The sequence below is a fragment of the Fringilla coelebs genome, assembly GCF_963513975.1.
Source record: "Fringilla coelebs genome assembly, chromosome: 3".
Taxonomy (NCBI): Eukaryota; Metazoa; Chordata; class Aves; order Passeriformes; family Fringillidae; genus Fringilla; species Fringilla coelebs.
In genome coordinates, this window is record NC_140030.1 from 31,812,781 (window position 1) to 31,840,222 (window position 27,442).

At 36.9% G+C, this 27,442-nt stretch overlaps 1 protein-coding gene across 1 annotated transcript in view; it reads right to left on the reverse strand.

The window, feature by feature from the left end:
* The window catches only part of COL12A1 (collagen type XII alpha 1 chain), a 100,028-nt gene that overhangs the window by 37,898 nt on the left and 34,688 nt on the right, over positions 1 to 27,442 (reverse strand). The window contains exons 16-41 of the mRNA XM_084202508.1: positions 25,847 to 26,113; positions 23,717 to 23,909; positions 21,982 to 22,103; positions 19,216 to 19,365; positions 19,010 to 19,129; positions 18,329 to 18,493; positions 17,996 to 18,142; positions 17,234 to 17,373; positions 15,962 to 16,091; positions 14,797 to 14,942; positions 14,401 to 14,530; positions 13,476 to 13,615; positions 12,593 to 12,722; positions 11,068 to 11,207; positions 10,692 to 10,824; positions 10,564 to 10,590; positions 10,111 to 10,253; positions 7,859 to 7,988; positions 6,883 to 7,022; positions 5,681 to 5,810; positions 4,897 to 5,039; positions 3,866 to 3,995; positions 2,824 to 2,966; positions 1,313 to 1,442; positions 991 to 1,110; positions 232 to 378 (exon numbers count right to left, since the gene is read on the reverse strand). Of these exons, the coding sequence (XP_084058634.1) occupies positions 232 to 378; positions 991 to 1,110; positions 1,313 to 1,442; positions 2,824 to 2,966; positions 3,866 to 3,995; positions 4,897 to 5,039; positions 5,681 to 5,810; positions 6,883 to 7,022; positions 7,859 to 7,988; positions 10,111 to 10,253; positions 10,564 to 10,590; positions 10,692 to 10,824; positions 11,068 to 11,207; positions 12,593 to 12,722; positions 13,476 to 13,615; positions 14,401 to 14,530; positions 14,797 to 14,942; positions 15,962 to 16,091; positions 17,234 to 17,373; positions 17,996 to 18,142; positions 18,329 to 18,493; positions 19,010 to 19,129; positions 19,216 to 19,365; positions 21,982 to 22,103; positions 23,717 to 23,909; positions 25,847 to 26,113 (3,636 nt within the window). The remainder of the gene's footprint in view (positions 1 to 231; positions 379 to 990; positions 1,111 to 1,312; positions 1,443 to 2,823; positions 2,967 to 3,865; positions 3,996 to 4,896; positions 5,040 to 5,680; positions 5,811 to 6,882; positions 7,023 to 7,858; positions 7,989 to 10,110; positions 10,254 to 10,563; positions 10,591 to 10,691; positions 10,825 to 11,067; positions 11,208 to 12,592; positions 12,723 to 13,475; positions 13,616 to 14,400; positions 14,531 to 14,796; positions 14,943 to 15,961; positions 16,092 to 17,233; positions 17,374 to 17,995; positions 18,143 to 18,328; positions 18,494 to 19,009; positions 19,130 to 19,215; positions 19,366 to 21,981; positions 22,104 to 23,716; positions 23,910 to 25,846; positions 26,114 to 27,442) is intronic.

The window sequence follows — 27,442 nt, forward strand, 5'->3', positions numbered from 1 at the left end:
AGATAGACTAGAAGATGTTATTTCATAAAGTCATTACTTTAAAATATATTTTCATTACTCTTTCCAAGATCAGTGTTTTTAAGATCTACCTTATGGACAGATGACAAGTTTTGTCCATGAAAGGATGCTCAGGCTTCCTAGCAACCATCCATCAAAATCTTCTCTTAATCAACATTATCTCATACCAGCATATGTATCTAGCATGATTACAACAAAATTGTTCTGACTTACATGTAGTGCCTTGATCTGTCAAAGGTATGCTCATTCCAGAATCATATTGGGCATAAACATTCACATCATAAGTAGTACTGGGAGACAGATTATGCAAAGTGTAAGAAGTCACTTCTCCCACAAAAAACTCCCTGGGCTCATTTGAACCTTGAATCAAGGAAGCATTAAGAACAGAGAAAGAAACAATCATGATTACATGAGCTACAAAACTATTCCCTCTCTCACATGTCAGTAAATGTTAGCCTCATTTTTTCTAAAACAAAGCATATTGATTTCTTAAATTTTAGCATATTACAATGTGGCAAGCAGAACATACACGTAGTTTTACAAACTATTGTGCAATGTTTGTGTTCAGCTTCTAGAAAGATATGTATATTGTTTGAAAGCCATATAAAACAAAATTTCTGCTGGACATTAATACCCAAATACCTGTCTAATATCCTCTCATATACCCCAGTTCATAGCCTTAGAAGGCCAAGAGGTATTAAAGAGGCTAAAAACAAATCAAGTCACTGCAAAAAGTTTAATGCAGTGACTATGCAATTCAATCCCTGTAATTGAATGTCTAAAACTGCAATTGATAGTTTGTGTTTATTATAGAATACTGATCATAAGAATAAAGTTTTCATGACAATTGGTAAACAGAGGAAATAAATAGATCCTCTTACACAAAATGATACACATGATTTCTACTCTGGTCTGCCATTAGCTACTCACTGTTCTGAGAGTGGTATACTCAGAATGAACAAGTTTTCTTACCCACAGGCTTGTATACAATTTTATACCCAAGAACAGGGGATGGTGAAGGATCCCAGGAAACTCTGAAGCGTGTATACCATTCATCAGTTATATACATATTTTGAGGAGGAAGCAGGCCAACTAAAAAGAAAGAAAAAAACCCCTTCTAATTAGGCTAGTAATTTTAGAAATGCAGATTGTTACTTTGCAGGTAACAATCACATCAAGGAAATAATTAACACAATTAAACCTTTACAAGGTTGAAGTGTTCAAGGACTATGTCTTAAATTTAAAAAAGAATAAACAAACTAAAATTTGAAAACTATATGAAAACTATAATTACCAGTTCTGCCATTTCCAGTCAGTTGTCCACCATCTCCATCTTCGTACACAGCAACAACAGTAATTTTATATGGTGTATCTGATTGTAGTGGTTGTAGTATCACATTATTCCTTATGCCAGGAACTGTTGTCTAGAACACAAAAGAAACAGAGGTAAACACATTCACCTTCTTGCAACTGATCAGTAGTGAGAGTAGCTAGAAACAAAAATTTGTTCTGACATTTGGCATACTATGTTTTCTGCCCATTATAGAAAAATTCATTCAAGATACCTTAAGGGCTATAGCTTATAAACAATTATCAGTATTTTTTATTTTGAATTACAAAATACTGTGGCCATTACAAAAACATGAATCAAATTGATTCTTCAGTCCCAACACTCACATCAGACTGAGATGCTGCAGTTCACCAAGATTTCAGTACTCTTCCCTCATAGAAATATAGAAGTCATAATGATGTGGGGTTTTTTTCTTGGCAGAAACAAGTTATTCTGAGAAGGAAGCTCTAAATAGATTGACATATAAAAATGTCCCTATTTATGCATCACTCAATCTCAACTTCCTTATGCAGCCATGCACTATTTCTCCCTTCTAATGAAAATGTAGGTGTAAACCCAAAGTGATCTCGCTCCATAAGGAAGATATAAGGGAAGTAACTTGAGATATCTCTCTCAAAAGTGCATGCCAGTCAGTACTACCTATGTATACTTGATTAAAATTTTCAGTTGTTTGAGACTTGCTGTTTTTATGGATTGTCCAATCTTTTCTGCAAAGAAGACATGTGTTGACAAAATGTGTGTGTCCAGATTAATGAGTCCAGCAGGAAATTTTCAAACAATGAATTTTCAGCATGTGCTATACAGTAATATAAAAGCAATGAAAATGTAATTTTGGCTGGTGGCAGTTGGCAGGAATTCTGCCATTGTCCTCTATAGGATCTGAGCTTAGCTTTGTCATAAATACTCTGTAAATTTGATAAGCTTCAGAATAACTTGTGCTGTCATTAAGGTGCAGGAAATGAAACACACTTACAATTCATACTGAAACTTAGAACAGCAAGTTAGATGCTGAATCAAAGTTACCATTTCTGTCTTATTGGACTCTGTCAATTCTCTTCAATTTATGAAATGCAGACTTATGTTTATTCTGTATCCTAGAACACTAACTTTGAAATGAGTACAGTATGAAGTAATAGATGGCTCTTCAATCCATCACACTTCAATGAAATGCCAGGAAGCAGATTCTGTTCAGAATCTTCTGATTAATATGTGAGTCACATATTTAACATTATTTCGCACGCATATTTGTTCAAGAAGCCATGTATTTTCTGTAGCTTCATGGAAAAAAAACCACTGTTTTATATAAACCATGGCTTCCTAACATTGACAGCAATGACCAGAAAACCCACAGAGCCTGCACGCTGTACTACATGTAGAACACGTCTTGTTTTTTCTGTAGCTTAAAGAATTGACTGAAAACATCTCAGTGCTTACTCAGGAATTACAGAACTTACATATTCATCAATAGGGTCTCCCACAGTGGGTGAATAAATGATTCTGTACTGCTGGACTGGCCCATCAGCATGGTCCCATTGTACAGAAAGGCTATTTGTAGTCTCATCAAACACTCTCACATTCCTTGGACCACTGCGAGGCACTGAAGAATGAAAATACAGAAGGTTTTGCAAGGCATGATACCTCTAGATCAGTGTCACCCTCATCAATTCAGATTTTGCCCTGAAGCCAAAGTCAAGGGCCCTTCCTGAAACTCTGAATACATGAATATACAAGTCAATGATCATGCAGCAGTGCCTGAAGATCTTAAATAGAAAGAGAGCCAAACTGATGCAGTACAGAAGGGAGAGAACATCCAGATGTGCAAAGTGAGCATCTACACACATTCTGCTTCCCAAACTCCTGCAGACAAGTATAACTATAGCCTGTCACATCTTCAAGTTTTAGATAAATATAGGGATTTTACAGGGAAAACATAGAAGAAGCAGAATTATTGTTGTGGACAGGTTCTGTTCATGTAATTCTAGTGTGAATTTTAAAGAATCTAAGCATGACCCAACAAAGATCCTATGAGATAAGTTGTAACAAGGAGATTTTGGTGTTTAGGTGTTTAGGTGTCTGCAGCAAAAAACAAACAGCTGGGGAGGCCAACACGTACAATTACTATGTCAACCACCAAACATGAAGCCCTTTTTTTCTATTGACAACTAATTCTACCCATCTTAATAGGATATTTTTTTTTACAAAAGATATATTGTTATTCACTGGTAATTTGATTTTAAAAAGAGCCTTTTAACTCTTTCAAATTAAGCTTATTTCCCATTGAAAATTACATTGCTAATTACTCAAGTACCCCAACTGACAGACAGCATAGCAAAAATTCCCTGCCACAGAGGCATATAATTGCTGCAGGCATAATTCAGATGCATTAATTCAGAGTTGCACTAAATAGCTTACATAATTTGTAATTGTAACTCATTTGATACATTCTTCACACACCAGTTTCGATGTATATTTCAAAACACAAGTAATGTCTCTTACATGTTCTTCCCTGTGCTTGGCTTGGATTTCCCTCTCCATCTGCATACAGAGCTATAACATTTATTGAGTAAGCAGTGTCAGGAGTCAAGCGCTCCAGAATCACATCACGAGTGTTTCCTGGCACCACAATCTAAAACAGAAACAAAAAGCACCTATATAAATAAAGTTTCGGCTTATACCATCTTTTTTTAGAAAACAATTTGAATGAAATATAGAAAATTAGAAAGATGATCATGCTGCACACTGTCCAAGAAAAATAACATAAATTTAAAATAAACATGGAATATTGATAAAAATTCAATAGTGGTGTAAAAAGAACAAAAAGTATAAGGAGCTCTCATTCTGCAATCACAGTTGTTACTTTTTACATTTTAAATCAAAATTCTTCAGAAAAAATAGGAGAAGCATTCATAAACAGAAACTAAAAAAGTAATTTCTGTCACAGTTTACTATATATAAAGGACCTAAAAAGTCCTTACAATTCCTTACATAAAAACACATACATCTACATGTACAATATGGGTGTTCATCTTATGTTAGTACATTCATAGTCAAAACTTTAAAACTGCACTTATTTCTATAGAAATCCAAGAATTCTTACTTCACACCTGGAGGGTACTTTGGTGCCCATATCCAGATTTCACTGCTCGCCAACCCCCACAAAAGAAAAATAACTTAGAGCAAGCAGATGGCATCTGGTTTCATAATTACACAATTCCTAATAAATATTTGTCGTCTCTGACTCTCTTGAAAAAAAGAATTATTTAATTCATATTTACATGCAATATGATAAAGGATATTCAATCATCAATACAGAGCTTTAAATGGGAGAATCTTATTTCTTGTTTCTTTCATTTTACCAAATTAAGCCTCTATTAACAATGGACTAGACTCCTATAAACAGTGTCCTTTCCGCAGAGACTCTCCTGGGCAGATAGTTGGCCTGAGTTTACTATCATTTTTACACTCATTGAACAAAGCAATATTCTCTACACACATTTGACTAATAGTATAAAAGCCAAATTACTTACAGATTCTGATGGCCTTGGGCCAGACAGTGGAGCATAATTAATTCTATATTGCTGTACTGGACCTGGAGCAGGCTCCCAACGGACATTCATGCTGTTTGGTGTGGGATTGTAAATGTGAATGTTTCTTGGTGTTCCTCTCTCCACTAGATCAAGGATAATTTAAATTAGGTTTTACAAAATTGCTTGTGTAAGTTCTATTTCTAAATGAATTTACAACACTGCTCAAAAGAAGCTGAAAAGCACCTCAGCCCAAGATAAACACATTACTTTTGTTAGCCTAAAATTTACAAAGGTAAGAATCTCCATGTTCAGTCTTTCCAAACTTCCATACCAGGCAGAAAAGTACATGTTTGTATTGGAAATTGAAAATGTGATCATAACACTTTGCTTTCCTATGGTTGACCAGATATGTATGAAAAATAACCACAAACTACACATTCTAGGTCAAGCTGACATTAGTAGCCCGAACTTCCTAGAAAATTTTAAGCACACACATGGACATTAGCATGGATTAACACCAATATTCACTCTTTGTTCACAAGCATTTCTATTAGCACTACAATTAAAATGTTACTGTTCTGTGAAATAAATACTAAGTGTGCTGCACAACTTTTGGAGCTCAGCTTGCCTAAGTGGACTGAAAGCCTCCACACAAATAAGCCAAGAAAACAGAGTAAATTACAAAGCTGCAAAAATAAGTTTTAATGTAAAATCAATTTCTAATGATCTGAGGCCGTTCATAAAGAAATCCTAACATTTTCTTGAAAAGGGCTATTTCACTTACAGGTGCGTCCGGTGTCAGAGGTACGTCCACCATCCCCCTCTGGGAAAACTGGAACCACAGTTACAGTGTAAGGTGTGTTGGGTTCAAGAGTCCTCAGGATGACATAGTTTGTATTTCCTGGTACTGTGGTCTATAAATTTAAAAAGAAAGTGTCAAGAAACTTATGAAAACATGCCAAAAAAAAATTTAAGTTTTTTATTTATCACTTACCCCCCTACTAGATCTAATTTCCAGACTGGATGTGATAAAAACTTTACAAAAGGCAAAGCTTAAAATAATATGGTTTGCGGTATCTTCTAGAACTGCTTTTCAAGAAGATTCTCTCTCAGACTTAATACAAACGAGTTCTATGTGCTCCTATGCATCTCCCTTACAGCTCTCTCCACTTTTGGGTCCAGATCCTGCTCTGCTAATGAAAGTAGCAGAATCTGCAGTGATCTCTTTAATGACTACTATTTAGCAGCTCAGAGGGATTAAAATATCACTTTCTAAGTTTAAAAAAAAACATTATTAGCACTACAACCTGCTGATGACAAGAAGTATAATGAGCAGCCCATGTTAGGAAATAAAACTCCACGGCACTTAAAAATATTTGTCATCAGTAGCACCTTAGTTGCTATTGAAACAATGGCATTCATGTACGACTCATTTCATGTGCACATTGAATTGCACTGATGTAGAAAGAGAAACACAACTGGGAAACAATATTTCCCAGTCTGCAGCAAAGGTTTCCTATTTTCAGGATTCTTTTAGCTCTTTAGTAATTAAATAATTTCTGGAGATTAGAATATGGATTTTTCTGCTTCCACCAATACCATTGAAGCCTACAGACACATGACTTCTTAGCAGTAAAGATGGGTAGAAATGAAGTCTGCCAATTTTATAAGCTTTTGTACACCCTGAGGTCAGCTTTGCATTCACACACAGTGCCCTAGGGATAAAGAAACAAAAAACTGTGTGTAGTATTAAATCCCATGCTAAGAACTAATCACTGATGGCCTACTATATGAAATCAAACATCTGTAATACATGTGGGAGGAACTTTCATGGAGTTGCTGCGTTTTTTCCAGGGGGGCTATGAACAGAAAAAACGCCACTGCATAGGCAAACAAGACCTACTTCACCCAGCAGCATTTCTCTCACCACCACCATGAGCTGTAATTTATTTGAGATAGTTAGTGAGATCCACATGAAGAATTTACCATTTCCTCTGCACCTCCCGCTGTAGGTCCATAAAACACTTTGTACTGGCGAGGACTTCCTTCTGCATGATCCCATCGAACATTCAGAGTACTGGTGGTTGGGTCATAAACCAGCAAGTTCTTCACAGTGGTGAGAGGTTCTGAAACAGATCAATAAGATGTCAGAAATGTGGAACCCTATTCTCTTCTTTTTGCTGTCAGATCACACCTCTGTAATGTATCCTTAGAAAATTTTAAAAATAGGTTTAGTAGCTCATGTTAAATCGTTTTTATCTCATCACTCAGAACACATCAGTTCTATCCAATACCACAAACAATGCTAGTTAGAAAAATTTATTTCTGGACACTATTTTGGAATTATGCAATGAGTTAATTAGGATTTTTTCTTCATCCCTCACCAAACCCATTGCTGTGTCTGTCTTTCCATTGCAAGCTCATAATTGCAACTGAATTAATCATTTTGTAGTTATATAATTATTCAAGTAAATACATTTAAATGGGTTTTATAATTGGAGTGTCTCTGACAGCAAATCTCTCAGTGATTTCTATAGCAGTATCAAAAGAATGCATTAATATAAAATGGTGGAGTCTTAAAGTGCACACTATGAAGGTCAGCCTCTCAATTGAAAGTGCTTAAAAGCACACATATGAGTAACATGCCCTCAGATTCTTTAAGGTGTTTACTAAGTTCTGGCATAAAACAATAAAATTAAAATGAGGAAGAAATTCCATAGTAAGATCAGGGTTTCTCTCAGCTGTAAAAACTGGGCATCCAGTCAAAGGCAGTGGTGCAGGGCTTCTCTACAGCCAGCAGACTGACAGGTGTTCTTACTTCAGAACTTGAAAGCCATCAAAGGAAAAATGACAAATACAGATGGGATGAATTTCACCACAAGAAAGTTTTCTCAGCTTTTCTGAAAAGCAATACATTGATGTTGCCCTGTACCTAATAAGAAGACCTGGAGATGTTACTTACTGGTTCTGCCTCGTCCTGTCATTCTTCCCCCCTCACCATCTGGGTACATTGATGACACAGTAATTGCATATGGTGTGTCAGGCTGCAGCTTCTGTATCACCACACTGTTCTGTCGTCCCCCAACAGTAGTCTGCAGCAAAACAAAAGGAAAATATTAAAATCCCTTTTATACTCTCTCTTTTGTGCTTATTGCTACAGTAAAGAAAGCAAGCATTTGATGCAGAGTGGAAAACATTGTGTGATGTATCAAATGCTACAATCTTCTTGTGACTGATATTGACAGTAGACATTGAACAGTAGTAATATTTAGTACACATTGGCTTTAGCAAGTTTAGACATAAAACCACTATTCTTTAAAATCTCCAAACTCGAATACAACCACAATTGGATAGAAAAGCCCAGTTCTGTACCAGCACTAATTATATTGTTACTCCTATCGTTCTTTGTACTTTTAAGACTATCTGCACATTTTCAAAGCCTATTCAGCTAATGTGTTCAGCATAACACTTCAAATGATCTGCTGATGAACTGACAATGAGCAAGCATTTAGACATCTTCACATTTCATAGCAGGAGATTATTTTAATTTACAAGCAGACTATTTTAACTTACAATCAAAGGGGTTTTTTGTACTCAAGTGTACAAAGCTCCTTTCAAAGCACAAATGCTTTTATCAGCCCATCATGGCTGCCTCTACATTTTAGTATCTGATTGCCTTTCAAAACCTGACCCTAAATGATCATGATGGTCTCTGCAGTTCTGTGTGCAGTTTTTGCAGACCTTCTTTTCTGTCTTCAAATCAGCTGTGATTCCTCTTGGTGCTGAGGCCATTAAAAGTCAGACAGGGCAATAAAAACCCCCAAGAAATTATATTTTAAATACTTTGGTGGGGACTATTCTACTTCCTACCCAGCACCTACATTTTAATAAAATATCAGAGTGGCAAACGAAGACAAGGAATTATGATCATATGACTGCAAGTCATTTGCAAACAGACATTAAATGCCGTGAGCAGAATAGGAGAGTTCTGTGTGCTCTCCTCAAATATAGCTGCTTTCTCCAACTGCCACTGCTTGACTCTATCCAGATGTAAGCAATTAAGTCTATTAACCATATTCTTTGCACAGATTTCAAGAGAAGGATCATAATTCCCTTTTTACTCCACTGCCAGCAATTAATTACAGATGTTAATTAAATGTATTGCTGTTTCTTAGTCCTCTAGTGATTTCTCAATAAAATAGTGTTTGACTGCTCAATATATACTTCAATTACCTCAACCCAAATGCGTGTTGCTCAGAAGAGAGTTAAAATGGGTGTGTAAATATCCAACTGGTTCTAAAGTAAATATTCCTAGATATACTTCTGAACATGAGTGATCTCCAATTACAGAGGCAAGCTGAATGAATGTGGTTCTCATCTGAGAGTGTTCCTCTGACTCATTTGACAGTAACCACAACAGCCTCCCACTAAAGAATAGGGCATTTTTAAGTAGCACACACTTCTGATAAACAGCCTGACTGAATTACCATTCCCAGGCTGTGTTGCATAGACTGCCAGTAGCCAAAACTCTTCATGCTGACAGCACAGGGAAAGCTGGCTGAAAGCTGAAAGTACTGTCTCTCCATCAGCTTCTCATCATATAAGAGTCTAAAATACCTTAAATACTTAATTAGCACATGTTTTGCATGTATTTTTCTTTACAAATGCTACCTGTGTGTTTATTCTAACCCTAGAGTGGTGAGAGAGAGTCTCAACTGTTCACAGCATGTTCCATGGCAAAGTCTTCAGGTAACATGGAAGCTACACTATGAAAACGATGGAAAACTCTGGAAAGTAGTCATGGTAGTTCCTATTATTGATTGTCCTGACACCTCTATCTGTGACTTGTAGCCTTAGATGCTGATTGACTTATTCCTCAGCACACTTTATATTTGCTTTGTCCATGGATAAACAATTGGAGTTTGTGAACTCAAAGATCTTTTCCAACCTAAATGAGTCTATGATTATGCAATATTTGAGAAAATAGGATGCATCCAAAATTATTGCTGCTCAATTAAGAGTGTTCAAACTTGGATTTGAAAGGGGAGAAAAAAACAGTGGAAGTATATACTTATTCACTACAAATATAAATCTTCATGTGAAAGATAATTAATATATACAGTGTCGTGTTTTGAAAAGAAATTATTCCAATGGATTACTTTACAGAAGGTTGCATTTAAGGCTGAATAACTTAAGCACTTCAAAATTAGTTACCGACTGTTCAGGACCATCCCCACTGATAGGCTGGTAAATGATCCTGTATCTCTGCACTCGACCGCTGGCAGGATCCCATTTGACAGTCAAACTGTGTGACGTTGCATTGTACACCTGCAGGTTTCGTGGGCCACTCTTTGGGGCTGAGAAGCATAATAAAGAAAGGAATAAATATGTAGCTCACCAAAGAGCAGAGACAAACATTTCATTCTTACTTTTAGGGCTGCATGAATGCCTGATCAAGAGCTGAATGTATTGAGTACAGGGGAACATAAACTGTAATGTTTGTAAAATAATAAACATGTGGTAATCTAGTGTTTAGTATTCTTCCAAATACACAATAATATTTATTAAATGATCTCAGCTTTTTAATGTCAACATTCATCACAGTTTAGAAAAAGAGAGCTATGAGTTTCCTTCAATAAAATGGTACCTGGAAATTCAGATTCTTACCTTGTGTAGTGATAGGTACCAAGGGTACTAGGAAAAAAGTAGAAAGAATTTTCAGAATTTTTGTATGTGTATGCCTTCTGTTTCAATAACTATGAATAACAACATGCAGAATCCATTTATTTACTTACATGTTCTTTCACTGCCAATGAGCTCATCACTTTCTGATTCATCAGGATAGATGGCAGTAACTGAGACATCATATAATGTATCTGGATTCAAATTTTCAAAGACCAAACTATTCTCTTCCCCATTTAAGATAGTCTTGTGAAGAAATTAAAAAAAAAAAGGAAAAGATAAATAAACAAAACCAAAACATACAAATGAAACAAGCAAACAGAGTGGGATATAACTGCGTTTTTACTCAGTAACATCACTAAGTATGTGTCCTACACCTTCTCACTGAATTTCCAAGTTATAGACCATTTATCAATTACATTTCTGAGTTTAAAAATACACCCTTTGAGGTACTGTCCACAAATACATAAGGTGGCTGTCTATTCTTACCTCCTGTTTTTCTCCTCTTCCATACGGGCCCCATGTTATTCTATAGAGAGAGACATCTGGAGCTCCATGATCCCAAGTACCTCTGAAACTATTCGTGGTTATATCTGTGATTCTGAGATTGACTGGTGCCGGCACAGGCTCTATTATGAGAAAAGGAAAAATGTTCCACAAAATGTGACTACAAAATAAATACAGTTAAATAAAAGAATTACTCAGGAAAAAAATTTAGAAGATTATGTAGAAGATTCATCTCTCAGCTGCCATGCTTCTAATGACTACAATCAAACACTGTAGCATTACCCAGTCCACTTCACTAAGCAAATTATCTCTCATAAGGTCACATCATTAGGTCATTGTCCGATAAAACAGACCTCAGCAGAGGTCACAACTCACATGCCTGTTCAAAACAACTGAAGCCCTGGCTGTTACATTTTGGAGCTATATGGAGGGAATATGAACTCCCATAGACACAGGTCAAGTTCCTGTAGGAGTTTCTCACAAATCTTAAAATTCTTTATATAAGCCAAATAAGTCGCCACTTATTTAGAAAGAATTCACAGAGGTTAACTGTAGGTTAAGGAAGGAAAATATTTTAGCCACTGGGAAGAAATATGTAAATAGGTAGAACCAGAGAATTTAACTTGAAATAATTTATTTGGCAGACCTTTCCTCTTCTTTCCTTACACACACATTCACACAGAACCACAGGTACAGAGCAAAGACTAACACAACAGCAAGCAGGAAATCTCATAAGCATTTTTAAACACATCAGACTAACGAATGAAAAATTCAGAAGAAAAAATAAGAGAGAATATGAATGGTTTTTTCTTCTTTTTCACACCAGATGGAAGGGCAATGAAAAGGTAAAATTACTCTTTTCTATTGTAGCTTTTCTGGTTAACTATATTCTTAAATCCTAAGCTTTGATCAGGATGAGAACTTCCTTGATAGCTGCTTTCTCCTTTCAGTCTGGCACATCTCTTGTACGGAGATCAGCTCTTACAGCCCGTGCAGCTCCATTTCTTTGCCTTTATTTGTTGAGGTTGCTCAAATGCCACTTTTATGACTCTCTAAAAGTAAAGGCTGCTTTAGCATCCCATGATGCAAAAACTCTCTTGGGTCACAGGCAGGATCATGTCTCTCTACTCCTCTAGTATATGTCCCAGCTTCTTACTCACTTGCCTAGATTTCTGCAAAGACTTGCTAAACCTTTCCTCTATTGTCCTTACATTTTCTTATCAATTCTACACCTACACTTCTCCTTCAGTCTTTAAATAGATATAGTTTTGCTTCAATGGCTCTTCACCTCTCTGCAGACTGCAATGTCAGTGTTTGCTGCAGTAAGACACAACTCATCTAAGATTTCTGCAGTTTATTATATTGCAAATAATGCTACAAGTGCAAATAAAGTATTTCTCAGATTAAATTAGAACTTCACCTAAACTCAATAACATATTGCAACACACACCATTTAAATCAAACAAAAGCAAAAACAACCACAAGAATGATTATTAGGAAAACTTACGAGTGACAGCTTCTGCATTTGTTGGTATGGATTCCCCTTCATCATATACAGCAACAACTTTTACATTGTACAGTTTTTGGGAGGAAAGGTCAGAGAGAGTAATGCTGGTTTTGAGTCTGTCAAGTTCCACCTAAGATTAAAAATAGACACTTAAAGGATTGTAAATTGCTCTATTTCTTACTCTGTATTCGGTCTAATGGCAGGAATTCCTGCACTGAAAAACAAAGTATTCTGCACTAAGTTTTACCATTTGCCCTTAAATTTACACCTAAATATTGAGTGCTCTCTACTAATTCCTTTGCAAAACATATTATATCAGATACACATAGTCCTTGTGGATCATTCAGTAATTTATTCCTGTAGAAACAAGGATGCAGACTGAACTTTTGGAAAGTTCTGGTTTCTTTAAAAAACAAATTTAATTCTCCAAGAGCTGATTTATGCCTAGCAGCACAATTAAGGAAAACTTGTACATAACTAAAAGACGTCTCTAACAATGCTCACATATGTTCTGTCAGTAGGCAAAGAGCCTAACATACCTTTATTTCACTAACCTGTCCTCTTAATTGTAAGCTGTTCTTACACCTTGGCAGAATGATATTTAAGCAGAGGGTAGAAATGGCTATTTACCAAAACATATGAAAATTCTCCAGTCATTTTAAGTATTTTTTCCTCTCTGGAGGAAGAGGAGGAGGAAGAAGGGAGTACCCAAGAAATTTATCTTGTGCTCATTCAGCTTCCAAGAAGTCCATACACTTTCCTGACTGCAATCACTATGAACTGATGTTCTTTACTCTCACTGGTGGATTATAATACTATCTTTACTGTTATTTTAGAAATCTAGCTTCTCAAAAAAACTTTCCTAGTACTTTAAAAATTTTACCTCCTTTACATCAACATCATCAGCTATTTTGTATCTTAGGATGTATTTTCGAACTTTTCCTGGGGCAGGATCCCAAACGACATTCATGGTGCTGTGAGTAACATCCTGAATTTTTAAACCTCTGGGCCCAGGCAAAGGTACTGTAAAAAAAATGATAGTAGTAAGTGAATGCTAGTCCTAGCAGAGGTACAGGTCTCTCTTAATGTCTTTCAGTTAAAGTCTTTTCAGTGAATGGAGGCAACCGTTTTCTGATGAGTTCATTGTCCTGGGCATTAGATGAGAGAGTTCAGAAACTTATTTTCCCAGCAATGAGCAAAATAGCTATAAACTATAGTAGTTTCACCTTTGTAACTTATGAGCACAATACTTCCAGAAGTATCAGGGATTAAGACCATAACATTTGGAGACAATAGGCAGTTTTCATCTACAGGTAATGGTTTAAAATTTTTGAGGACATGAAAGTAAATATGCTGCATGCATCTAGACCAGAAAGAAGTATGCCTCTGCCAATAGGAAATGTTTAGGGAAAGGTATAAAAAAGGAAGCCATTTTTAGATCTAGTTTTTTTCTTGATATAGCATGTTTCTTTAGTATTCTCTATGCTTAAGAGGATGTCTGAATTTGGGAACAAGGCTTCTAAATTAATACAGGGAAAATTGAAACCTTTTCATAACACTGTGATCTCAAGATTTCCTTCATTATTCAAGTTAAAAATTATATTGCTGCCCTTTTAGTAGCTGGACCCTTCTCATTGAAATTGGCTTTCAGGAGGCCTTCAGGAAATGTGTAAGTGTTAGAAAATGCATAAAACATGGTTAAGATGGTCTTCTAAATTAAACAGATTATATAAAAACTGTTGCATGAAATATAATTAAAATTAGGTGTTGCTGAAGCAATAACAAAGCAAAAATCAAGATGTCCATACACGTCACTTCCTGAGTGGTGAGTGGGTCACTCTGCATATCACCAAACAATACGTAAGCTGTTAAAGTGTACTCGGTGTTGGGGATGAGATCTACCAGCTGCACCTCATTCACTGATGGTCCCACACGCATCTGCGCATGAAAAATAACACACCATGTTTAAAAACTGAAGAAAGCAATGGCAGAAAAGCAAACAATGATTTAACTTCAAGGGAATTTTGTTTGTGAGATTCACAGTATATTTACAGTTTCCTGACTGATGTCATTGTATATAATATCCCAGTAAGTTCACTGCACTTCAAGAAGTACATGCCAGTCTTTTGACTATTATGATAGTCTAACATTTTTACTTCATTTATTTTTGGTAGAGTACAGGTAGCAAAGACAAATTCTCTTACCTCTTTCTCTATGGCTGGGATTGTGGCATTCACAGGCTCATATGTTAACAAATAACCAGTAGCTCCATTGAGAGGTTCCCATCTCACTCTCATGTAAGTTGATCCAATGTCATAAACATTCAAGTTTCTAACTGAAGAGATTGGCACTGTCAAATACAAAATATATATTAATTTATTTCATTCAGCTTCTTAATGCTTTGTATCACAGGTCGTATCTTTGAGAATATTGCACATAGGTTTTAGGGCGTGTTATGGGTAATAGAGAGGCAATCTGCAAACAGTGGTATTTAAACCCTTAGTTTAAGAATGAGGTAATGGTAATACTGTTTTGAATGTGGCAACAGATTTTTACATACACAGCTAAAACTCTTACAAGTCTGCACTGGAACATTTTAATCTTGTAAAAAGCAACATTAACTCACTTGAAAATTCTAATATGAAACAACATAATTTGTACAAAGAGGATTGGGATCTGTACAAAGAGTTTTTTTGTCCTTTCTTTTTGTTTTCTATATTTCTCAAATTACTCAAGAAATGAAAAGTTTCCATGAAACCCTATGAAAAAGTAACACAGACTTCATAAAAATTATATACATTTTAAGGATTTTTGACAAGCCTAATACAAAATAAAGAAGCGAAATGAACAACAGACATTCAATATTATTAAAGAGGCAGAAGTGTCACCCTATGTTGCATAAGCATAAATATACCTGAAATCAATGTAGACAGCTCACAGGAGAAATATAACTGAATTATAACTCATAGAAGTGGCATAATTGTGCTGAATTGGCTTTTGCTAATTAGAAATAATTCTGTCTGGTAGCAGCAGGAATTAATTACGTAGCATAAACAATTTGTTTATGATCAGATTTCAGGAATTTATAAACTCTGTCTTGTAATTCATGTCTGTTGTTCTAGTTTTGTACAGCCATGCTTTATGAGCCTAGAAAGAAGCTGGGACAAATATTTTCTACCACATTGCAGTTTCACTTTGCTGAAGTCTTCAAGACAACAAGGTCTGGACAACCAGTACAAATTGGTAATTCAGATAAAATATTTTACTTCTGCTAAGAAGAAAATCCATAGTGCTGAAAGTTCTACTGGACAGCTCCCCAGGTGCCAAACTGGCTGTTAACATGTTATTCAAGACCCGTTTCTAACTTACAAGTTGTTTCTCTGCCGATCAGAGGTTCGCTGCTTTCATCTTCTACCACAGAAAACACATTAACCACATATTCTGTTTCAGGTTGCAGATCTTTGAGAACTGTTGTTCTTTCCATCCTACTTACATAAAACTGCAAGAGAAGTAATGCTAATCACTGTAAGAAAAATATGTTTGTAATCTTATCTCTAAGAAAAGCAATCATTCCTTGTGAAACTGCAGAAATCAATGACAAGGAGATAAGTCTGGCCCTAATTTGTATACATTTTGTCTGACAATATAGCATTATTTTTGCAAAGCAAGCTGCAGGGAAATCTCAGACGGACACTTGTTTCAAATTGTGCTGGATCTGCTTAGCATCACTTACAGTGCATTCTGATTTCACACATGGTTTACACTTCTATATTACTAAAGAACATAAAGAAAGGACCAGGGCATAAAGGGCCACTTTGGGAAAAAAATTCAAAATCTGGGATAATCTTGATGGTTACAACACAAGGCATCGGAAACACCTTGTAGAACAGAAGTGCCAAGAAGAAGTCAAATTGTAAAGTCAGCGTGCACTGGAACAACAGCTCAAATTTTAATCAAAGGCCAACTCTTGAACTTTCCATGAGCCAAATATAAGATTTAAAGCCACAGTCAGAGATGGGATGTTCAGAGCTAGGTACACACAGGCACCTAACTTTGCTCTTCTAAACGCTTCATTTTCCTAGATACTATTCTGTTTGGTTAAAGATAGTAATGAGCAACTCAGATTTCCCAGGACCAAGAGTTGCCAGCCACTGGCTTTCTGTGTAGAGAAGTGGTAACCACAAGATAAGTTTGATCCTGTTCAATAAACAGTTTGAAGTCATATATTGTTAATCTGAGCACTTATTACAACCTGTGTCCCTCACCATTTTGTTCTCTACAAAGAAGGAAATGCATTAAAAGGACAGGGGGCCTACCCACGAGTATGGTCAGAAAATTTCTGGTGCAGACATATTTCAACTAATATATGACAGTGGAGTATGAAAATAAAGGAGTTACTAGAACTAGAAGAAAATTCTTTATAATAAATATATTTTACTTCTGGCTTCATGACATTAAAACAACCATAGTAATATATATGCTCCTAATTTTTGTAAGTTTGTGCAACATTTCCCAAGGCATGATATTCTTGACCGAAGCTGCTTTTGCACCCTACTCAGCACAAATTCAGAATGATATTATCGTGATGTGGAAGTCCAAGGTTATACTGGACAATGTAAAGGATGAACATACAATACTAACCTGTTTAGGGCTACCTCCAGAGGTAGGATAATATTCAACTCTGTATCTATCAACACTCTCAGGAGGTGGGCTCCATCTCAGTCTGAAAGAACGAGGTGTCACTTCTGAAATAACTAAATTTGAAGGAGGTGGCAAATCACCTGCAAGAGAAAGCAAATTAAAAAGATATTTATTTATCCTATAAGAAGGGGGAAAAAACCACTTTGTGTAGTAGCTTATATTTATTTTTCCTCAGGAATTCTTAAAACAACTGCATGAAGTGATAGCTCACATCAACACACTCAAAATTAAACAAGTTCCCTGTAATTCCTATTCCACCTTCTACATCAGCATTTCACTGAAGAACCATCAGCTAACATTACATACATGTTTTTTCATGCTCAGCTTTGGTTTTGGGGTGTCAGGCATTAATACTTGAAAAGAGCAGGCCTGCTAAAATTTTCCTTATTGGATGAGTATCATCAAAAAACATGCCACAATGAATAAAAAGCTGACACACTAAGAAAGATACTTCACAATTCTGGGGAGAAAAAGAAGGCACATCCAGCAATGTCATGCTGCGTTAGTTATAACACAGTCACTGTTGGAAGGAAAGGAAGGACCCCTGTGGTGTAGTCCAGGTGGTCTGCACAACTTCCTCACACCAGCAGCTGAAAAAACAGCCCATGGCTAACACAGTGTTCCCAAAAAGTAATAAAAAGGAACTAGCAGAGCAAGCACATAAATGGATAAAGAATGAAATAGTCTGAAAATATGATGTACCTGGACCTTTCACGCTGTTACACAGATTCGTGGTTACATTATCAACAATGGTAGCCAGGAAGGAGAAATCTGCAACATTGTAAGCATGGATGTCATCTGGATCTGTTGCAATCTGCTTCAATTCATTTTCATCTGCATTTTTAATACCTTACAAGAGAAGAAAGCAAAACCCGTTAGAAATTATGGCCATGTAGCACAATAACATGCAATTAAGTCCCTAAACACATTCATCAAATAACCTTTTATGTACTTATGTATGTGGGCACTTCTCTGTGTGTTTAGCAGATGAGCAGGAAGGGGTTGCTGCAGGCCATGCCTTCATAGAGTACTTACCAATTGCATACAGCTCCACTCCCTCATCTCTGAGTTTTCTTGAGGGGGCAACTACATCATCTTGTGATTTGCCATCAGTGATAAGAACACCAATTTTGCGAGCTCTGGGCCTTAAGCCAGCAACTGGTTTGAAGTTGTTTTTTAAGATGAAATCCAAGGCCATTCCTAGCATGACACAAAGAAAGTAACCATCACTGTTGACTATTTTCATATAGTAGTAACAGTAAAATAAATTAGTGCATCCCAGTGACTTCACTCTGACAGCATAGTTCCACAGTTTATTTCCTTATAGAAGTATTTTTGAATCTAATTGCAGCCCATCATCTAGATCTCAGCAACTGACACTATTCAGGCGCTCTCTTACCTGGTGTGCATCACCCTCCTGACTTCCATTACCCCTCTCTCTGGTTCCTGGTTGTCTTCATCCCAACCCTGAAATGGAACTGACCTTTCTTCTTTTCATAGGCTCAACAGCAACACAAGCTCTTCATCACCCAAAATTTCTTCTAACACATTTCTCCTGAGTTTAGAAGCCTATGCTGGACCTCTTCCAACCTTACTGAGCTGAGCTGTTAAGTCCCTTTCATCATGGACACATTTGAGTTCACAGAACAATATCAGGGTCAGCTACTAGAATCATTTTCACTGGAGCTAAAGTAAAATCCTGGCACTGTGACATACCTGTTAGAGTATTGCCTCCTTTGTATGGTAAGTTGGCTACAGCTTCTAACAAAGACTGTTTGGTTCGGTAAGCATTGAGATTCCATTCTGTCCTGGGATCACCACTATACTGTGCAAGACCTGGGAAAAAAGCCATCATTTACTCAGCCATTATGAGTCTCTGTAGCAGTTATGCTCCATTTTCCCTCCAACATATGAGAACTTACCAATCTGTACTTTGTCAGGACCGATATCAAAAACTTCAACAATACGGGCAATGAAGTTCCTGATGGTTTTAAAATTTGGCCGCCCGATACTCCATGAGCCATCCACCAGCAGCACAATATCAGCTTCTGCTCTGGTTCTACATTCTAAACCTGCCATGTCAACCAGAAAAATATAGCCTTAGCATGATGGCTTTCTTTCCCCATCCTTTTAGATGACATGTGTCATGAGTTAGCTTCCAAAATAGCTCTAGTTTTATTCACTGGCACTCCGTCAAGTATGACCTATTTGAGAGCATTATTCACACTAGTCAGTGGTTCCATGGCAAAAGCTGTCTAAATTCCTTCATGTATGTTTCCTTTTAAAAATAAGCCTTTGCAAATGTCAAGGCCAGTGTTCCCTATTGTCATGTCATTGTCTGTTTTGGCCTTTAAATATGGCTGATAACTTGATTTCAGAAGTTTTGTGCAAGGCTACTAGAGGAACCACTGATAAGGCAGTAAGCACTATTAGATTATACAATTTTATGGTATTTTGGTCTGTCACATATAGCTAAACTTCTGATTAATTTTCAACCATGTAATAGTGGGATTAACAGCATGTATTACAATCACTTTCACATAAATAGCATTCCTCAATTTTCAGGGGAAAAAGACATAATAATACGTGTGGTATAGAAGTTTGCATGTACAGAAAAGAAAGAGCACAATCCAGAGAAGACACACAGGCATAAACACAGGTCAAGAGATACAGAGGGAACAAGAACAAACATTCATATAAAGCTGCAATGTTCTCTAAAGGTAGGAAGTTATTTCAGATATCTTCAGTTTACAAATTACAAAATAAAATATGCATCATATTGTTTTCATCACAAGGAAAATCACAAAATATTTATACAAAACAGAAAGACACAATCATTTTATCCACAGCCATTTGCAAAAAAAAAAAAAAAAGGCAAAAATCCTTTCTCTCTTTTTTCCTGTAGATTTTGTTACCAGCTGCAAATTTTCTGGCTTCCTGCCATCAGAGCTTCTGGTCTTTATATGGAAGAAATCCCATTGAGAAAAATCATCCACACTCATCACAGTTGAAAGATATTGTGATTTCATACATGTTCCACAGAATTGATCCAACACTGTAGACTCATGAATATAACTATTCCATGTACCTGGGGGTTAAAAGCATGATCCTCTTCTGCACAGAAAATATAGATCTAGTCTTTAGTCAGGACAATAAATTCAATTGGGAGTAGGATTTAAGTCAAACTATGTTAGTTCAAAAAACTGCATGCATAACTTTAATATGAAAGTTAAATTTAACATTATGTACAATTAAAAAGTTAATCTGTTTTGACTTATATGTTTCTTCCAACATACTATAGTCCCCCACATGGAAAATTCTAGTAAATGTGCCAGATCTAGGGTGATTTTCCCCCCATTAATAAATAATTTACTGTCACATTTGCAGTCCAAGATACAAATTCATTTTTCACATTAACCATGACTCAAATCCATGCATTAATAAAACTAATTACCTTCAAGAGTATAACACTGAAAACAGAAACGAGAGCTGCTGTAATGAAAAATAACAAACCACTCTTCATGCACTATTTTGTTGCCAGCCTTATTAAAGCTTTAGTCTAATACCACTGATGGCCTGTTTTAGGAATTTTTTTCAGTTTTACCCTCTATTATTAGACAGAGTAGGGTTCCAATTATTTAGGAAGTTTCTAAAAATGTTTCAATAAAGTCATATACAAGATGAGTATTTTTTACACAGCCCAATGTGAGCTAAGCAAAAACAATATAGTCAGCTGTCAGAAACCTTTTTTTATTTAATTCTGCAAGGGCTTTGCATTAGGTTCTTTCTCCTCACCAAATTCTCTCTGATGGTCATCCAAGCATTGAAATGGCTGAGGAGAAAAGGCTTTACTTATTCATGTACACTTGGCTATTCAGAAGCAGACCCGCTTTTTTATGCTTTCCATGAGTCCTTCATGACCTGAAACCTTCTTTGGGTGGTATAATTGAGAGTATGGTGAGCACAAATATTAACATGCAGAGGCCTATTAAGCACACCAAAGGGAGGTAAATATCATAACATTAAAAGAAATCTTGAAAGAAAGATTTACTAGCTACAGGTTTACTAGTGAGAAGCTCCCAAAGAGATACTGGAGAGCACTCTGCAATTGCCTCTGTGAAAATGTCTCCTCCTACTATAGAAAAAAACCCAAAAGACTAAACAATGACTATGCTGAATATAAACTTAAATAATATACATTAATACTAGGACATTCCCAACTATCAGATCTTTTCATTATATTATCTTAGTCTTAAAAGGAAAAGTCACCAAATAAGGACAAGAAAAGGGCCAACAATCTGCTTAAAATTCCTTGTTCTACTCCTGTGAAGACCCCTGTAGATGAGCCATGATCTCTGTTCAAAAATTTGACCTTATATGATCTAACACAGATGTGGACAGCTTGAAAATGCAATGCAGATGGCTTTGAATAATCAGCAAAACACAGGTTGCCTGCATTATCATCTTTTTAAGATCAACTGGAGGGTGCAGAGGACTAGAACTGTGAACTGGGTCATGCTTTGTGGTCTTTTCAGAACAGGGTTTATGTCATCAGGGAAGGGAATATAATGAATCCTGTAAACACGTATGTATGTGCATTAGAAAAACAAAAAGTAAATGTAGTAAACTTTTTATCTTTTTTTATCCAAAATACAAGACTGCCTTTTCTTCAATTCAGTCATGTTTACCTCTAGATAAAAATGGCTCCGTAGTAGTATCTGAAAGGGTGGTCATCTCTTGTCCAACCAGAGGGTTGCTCTCTCCTCCTTCAAACATCCCGAAAACATTTACCTTATAGGTAGTTCCTGCCCTGAAATAGTCAAAGAGGTGTACTTTAACTAAAGTCATTTGACTTTAGTTAAATGCTAAACACTTTTGTAGTTAAATGCTAAACACTTCAGTTATTAAATTCTCACAGGAAAAAATACCTCATGGAAAAGAAGGTGCTAAAACATGATGCCCAAATATTGGCTCTTCCACAAGACATTGATGTTTCAACAATTTAAAAGCTGATTTTACACTATATACTTAAATTTATAGCCTTCCTCATTCAAGTTATTTAATTCTGTGAAGATAAATTGTCCAGGCAGCCAGAGATCAGGTTAGGAAAGCTAAAGCCCTGATAGAATTAAATCAGGACAGGGACACCAAGGGCAACAAGAAAAGTTTCTATGGTACATTGATGATAAAAGGAAGACTAGGGAGAAAATGGGCCCACTCCAGAATAAAACAGGAGACCTGGTTACCCAGGATAGAGAAGGCTGAGGTACTGAATTATATTTTTGCCTCAGTTTTCACTGAAAAGTGCTCCAGCCACACTGCTGGAACGTCACAGAGGGCAAATTAAGGGACTAGGAGTAATGCCTGGGCTGCATCACAAGAAGCGACCAGCAGGTCAAGGGAGTTGATTCTCACCCTCTATTCTGCTCATGTGAAACCCCACCTGCAGTACAGTGGCCAGCTCTGGAGCCAGCAATATAAGAAGAGCTTCGACCTCTTGTAATGAGCCCAGAGGAAGATCAAAAAATGATCAGAGGGATGGAGTACTTATCCTGTGAAGACAGGCTGAGAGTTGGGGTTGTTCAGCCTAGAGAAGAGAAGGGTCTGAGGAGACCTTATGGTGGGCTTCCAGCACCTAAAGGGAGCCTAAGGATAGCTGGAGAGGCACTTCTGACAGGGGCATGTAGTAATAGGACAGAGAGTAATGGCTTTAAACTGAGACTAGATTTAGATCAGATATTAGGAAGAAGCTCTTTACTGTGAGGGTGGTGTGACACTTGAACAGGTGGCCCAGAGAAGTTGTGGGTGTCCCATGCCAGGGCATGAAGGCCAGGTTGGATGGCAACCAGATCTACTGGAAGGTGCCCACAGCAATGAGGTTGGAACTAGGTTATCTCTAAGGTTACTTTCAACCCAAGCCATTCTTTGACTTAATGATCCTATTTTAATTATATTTAGTATACTTGCCTAACAGATTTTGACTGGGTGTGAAGCCTGCTTTAAAAATCTAAGCCTCTGAGAAAATGAATCAAGAGCTAAACTAAGCATCTTTCGACAAACATGAGACAAGAAACTTTTGAGAGGAAACTTTAGAAATCCCAAATAACCTTCGTTAGTTCATTATCTTTCTCATATGTGAAATACAGAATATAGTTCCAGCCTATATTTTTACCTCTTTCAGTTCCTGTGAGAACACCACAAGTGATGTAAATGGATAATCATAGAAAGAAACCTGCCAGGTACCTTTCAGGGATGGCTTAACAGGATTTGCATAGCTAATTGACAAAATTGCTTGCTTAACTTACAGCAGATTTTGCCCAGCATTTAAATATCAGATCATGATTAAACAAAACCATAGGCTAAAGTTATTTAAAGGAAACTACACAAAACAAAACAAAAACCAATGTGAGGGAGTATGCATACCTAAGCTCCTCCAATACCACTGTGCTGTCATATGGCCCCACTATTAATTCTCCAAGGCTCCCATCATCTTCAGTAGGGTGGAAAGTTACTTTGTACCCCTTCACTCTCCCTGGGGCTGGCTCCCAGGTTACTCTGAAACTTGACATAGTTGAATCTGAAGTTCTCAGATTTCGAGGTGGCTTAAAGGGAGAGGCTGAAAGAGTGGGAAACAAAAGAGTAGATCAGGTCTACAAATGGCAAAAAATCAACAAGTATGCTTTTAAGTATATATATATATGCAAATCTAGTATTAGTGACAGTCCTAAACTCTTTGTTCCTTTCTTTAGACACAAAGACAAGTATTAAGAGATGAAAGATGAGATTCCTGACACTTACTTTTACCTACCTAACCAATAAGTACATGGGCTAAGTCTATTTTTGAGGCTCCCTCTGCAGCCAATGGACTGAGGGATAAATGTCTGGCAGCTAAAGCAACTTCACCAACCACAGGTGTGGCAGCGTGTCAAAAACCAATTCTTCTGAGGAGTGCCAGCCAAACAGCTTGAGGTTTTTAGGTCAAGAGCAACTTCCTCAGAAGACTCAGAGCTGCCCACTGCAGGGCAGTACTCACAGACAATGGTTAACCAGCTGTTGCTAGCTTCTGCATTTTGTTCAACTTTTGTGTGCAACTCTAAAGTGCAGTCATGGAAAATAATGCATCAGCGTAAGCTCAAAGTACCAAAAAAACAGGAATTAGAGCAAACAAAAAACTACCACTATAGCTTTGGCCTGAAAGACAGAGGGGAAAAAAATTTTGCCTTGTCCCTGTGCCTAAGCAATTGTCTAGCTATAGACATCACAAATGTCCTCAAAATGTGAATTCTACTGAGAAACAGTAGATACACTCCTACTCACAAGGAAAAGTACAGATTCTCTGTCTCATGTCTCATCATACACCCTGAATTATCATGATAGCTTCAACTAAAAAGATGACTCAGGCCTCACTTCCTTCCAAAGAGTGTTTACCACCACAGTTATTTAGACTGAAAGCAGACACATATCTGTATCAAGATGAAAAGTTCAAAAATCAAAAGCAGCTGGATGATCTAAAATTTATCTCAGTATAATTTTCAGCATTAAACAACTACATATTGGTCAAGAGCTGATCAAGGTTTTGTGACTCCTTTATATCAACCTTTATATCACTTTTAGGTTAAGAAGAAACCTTTCTTCAGTAACTGAGGGGCTGATATCCCCACTGTTAGGATACCTTTATCTTACTAACTGTCATTCAATATAACATATATTCAGAAAACAAGGAATGGCATGAACTATCTACAGAGTACCTCAGTGAATGGCTCTAGTGTCAGACAGGCAGAAACATCTTGAAAAAGATTCTCTTTAGGTTAATAGCTTTCCATCTGTGGAAGCAGAAAACTGCCACTAAATCTGATTGATCTGAACATATAGAGTACATTTCCTTACAAAACAGTAGACCAGCATGACATTCTTACTAAAAGTAGAGTAGAAAAATAGTTCTGCTTTTACCACAAAAATGCCTTCACTGAGGCATCAAAAATGCCTTCAAAACGTTAATAAACGTTTTGAAGTTTCAGTTTCTGAGGGAGAAGACAGTCTGTCCAAAAGACGATGAAGTCAGACTTCTACAGATAAATCTTCAAAATCATCTACTCCTCCTTTTTAGTACCTTGGGTTTTCCACAGAAAATATGGTGACCAGAGAAGACAAACCTAAATAACAGGATGCTGGGTAGCTATTTAAACAATACCCACAAGCAAAAGGCAAAATATGCAACAGACTGACAACGCTTGATTAAGTAGCCTATCTTCCACACAAAACACCTTGTTTGAACTTCTGATGACAGCATTTCAAAACAATTCTAGTATTTTCAAACAGATTTTATACTGTACTTACACCTTTTAATATCAACAGCAAAAAGCTGTGCTCAGGCTATGCCACAGTGAAATTTCAAACAAATCAAACTCTCTTCTCAACTCATAACATTTTCTTCAATTTTCCTGTCAATTCATGATCTTGGCAGACTCCACCATGCTTTTCTATGTTTCCTGATCATTAATTTTCAGCACAAAACTTGCATTATGAAATCCTGCACAACCTTGTGGTACATACCTGTTGTTCCTTCTCCTTTTCTTGATTTCCCATGTCCAAAATCATAAATTGGAATAACAGTTATGTCATACGTGGTGCGGGGCTTAAGTCGCTTTAGCACTGTGCTGGTAGCAGGAGCATTTACTCTTCCAGACAGTTGCCTTCCTCCGCTGCGTGCTCTGTAGTTCACACGGTAAGACAAGACTTTCCCAGGCGAAGGCTGCCACGTAACTCTCATTGTATTTTCTGTCTCGTTGTCTACTGTCAGAGTCCTGGCATTTGGTGACACTTTTCAGTGTAAAAATATGGATAAATTTTTACTTTATCATAATACAGATATACTCAAATGCATGACTACAAAATTAGTTCTGCTGTACTAAAAAATAAAATTGCCCTTTTTAAAATTCCTGTATTTGATTGTGGGGAAAACACAGGGGAATATCACAGGCCGTTGTTAATTATTTTTTAATTGTGATGGACTAAACAAAAAGATGTGTGGTTTTCACTGCTGAGACAAAAAAGGGGCAAGTATAAATCGTATGATGACACAACATAATTGGGAGTTTTATTTAGTCATGTTTTTCATTAACCCATTAAATAACGGATTCAGCACTCTCAAATGAAAGTGACAAATTATAAAGTCATTGATTTTCATGAACTCAATGTCCTATAGAGTTTCTAAGTTTTGGCTGTACAGGTCTGATGAAGGTACTGGTGAATACCTAAACAGATGGTTGTTGAACCCCATGCAAACTGTCCTTCAAATAAAGGTGAGTGACTTTCCAAATGCTTGGAAAATCACTCATCACAACAAAGCATATGTGCTGAAATAGGCCCTTGAACTAATAAAGCATTTTCTTGACCAATTGCAGCATTCAGCTTCTAAGAGATATTTTCCAGACTGTACAAATGGTATAAATAATCCCAAGTGAACTGACAGGTATGCAATGCTGGCTGTCAGCCAAAATAAGCCATCTAAATTTTGGCAAAGCTGAACCCTCTTGGCATGGTGGAATCGGTCAGTATTTCAACACACAGTAAGGTAGGCTTTGTAGTTCCTAGGAACTGACAATTTCTAATTGTGTGTATACCAGAAAGATACAATATTAGCTTCAGGCTATTAGCCCCAGGTCTGGGGCAATTGATAGGCCTAATAGCCAGTTCCCTCAGTCAGCACACAGAGTCAGCACAAATGATAAGGCTAGGCTACCCACCTAACCTGGAAAATCTAGAACAGCTAGTGTTGCTGCGCTTGAACCAGGAAGGAAACCGCGGGACAGCAGTCTGCTTTGACTCTGGGGAGTCAGCTCTTACTAACAGCAGCAATCACTACTCTTGCAAAACCTTGAGAACAACTGCACTGGGTCAAGGACAAAGGTTAACGTAATTCAGCAGCCTGTCTCCAACAGTAGTCAAAACAGATGCTTAGGACAGAGCACAAGAACATGTAAACACACATGATGCTTCCCCGGAGCCCTCCCTCAGGCTTTGTCTTCACATGGCCCCTTAGGCAAACAGAAATGTCAAGCCTTATCCAGGACATCCCTTCATTCATTCTGACTCCTTTACTTGCAGTTCCTGCTACAAAGAAACAAGCTATCCCTGGTCTCTGAGTTT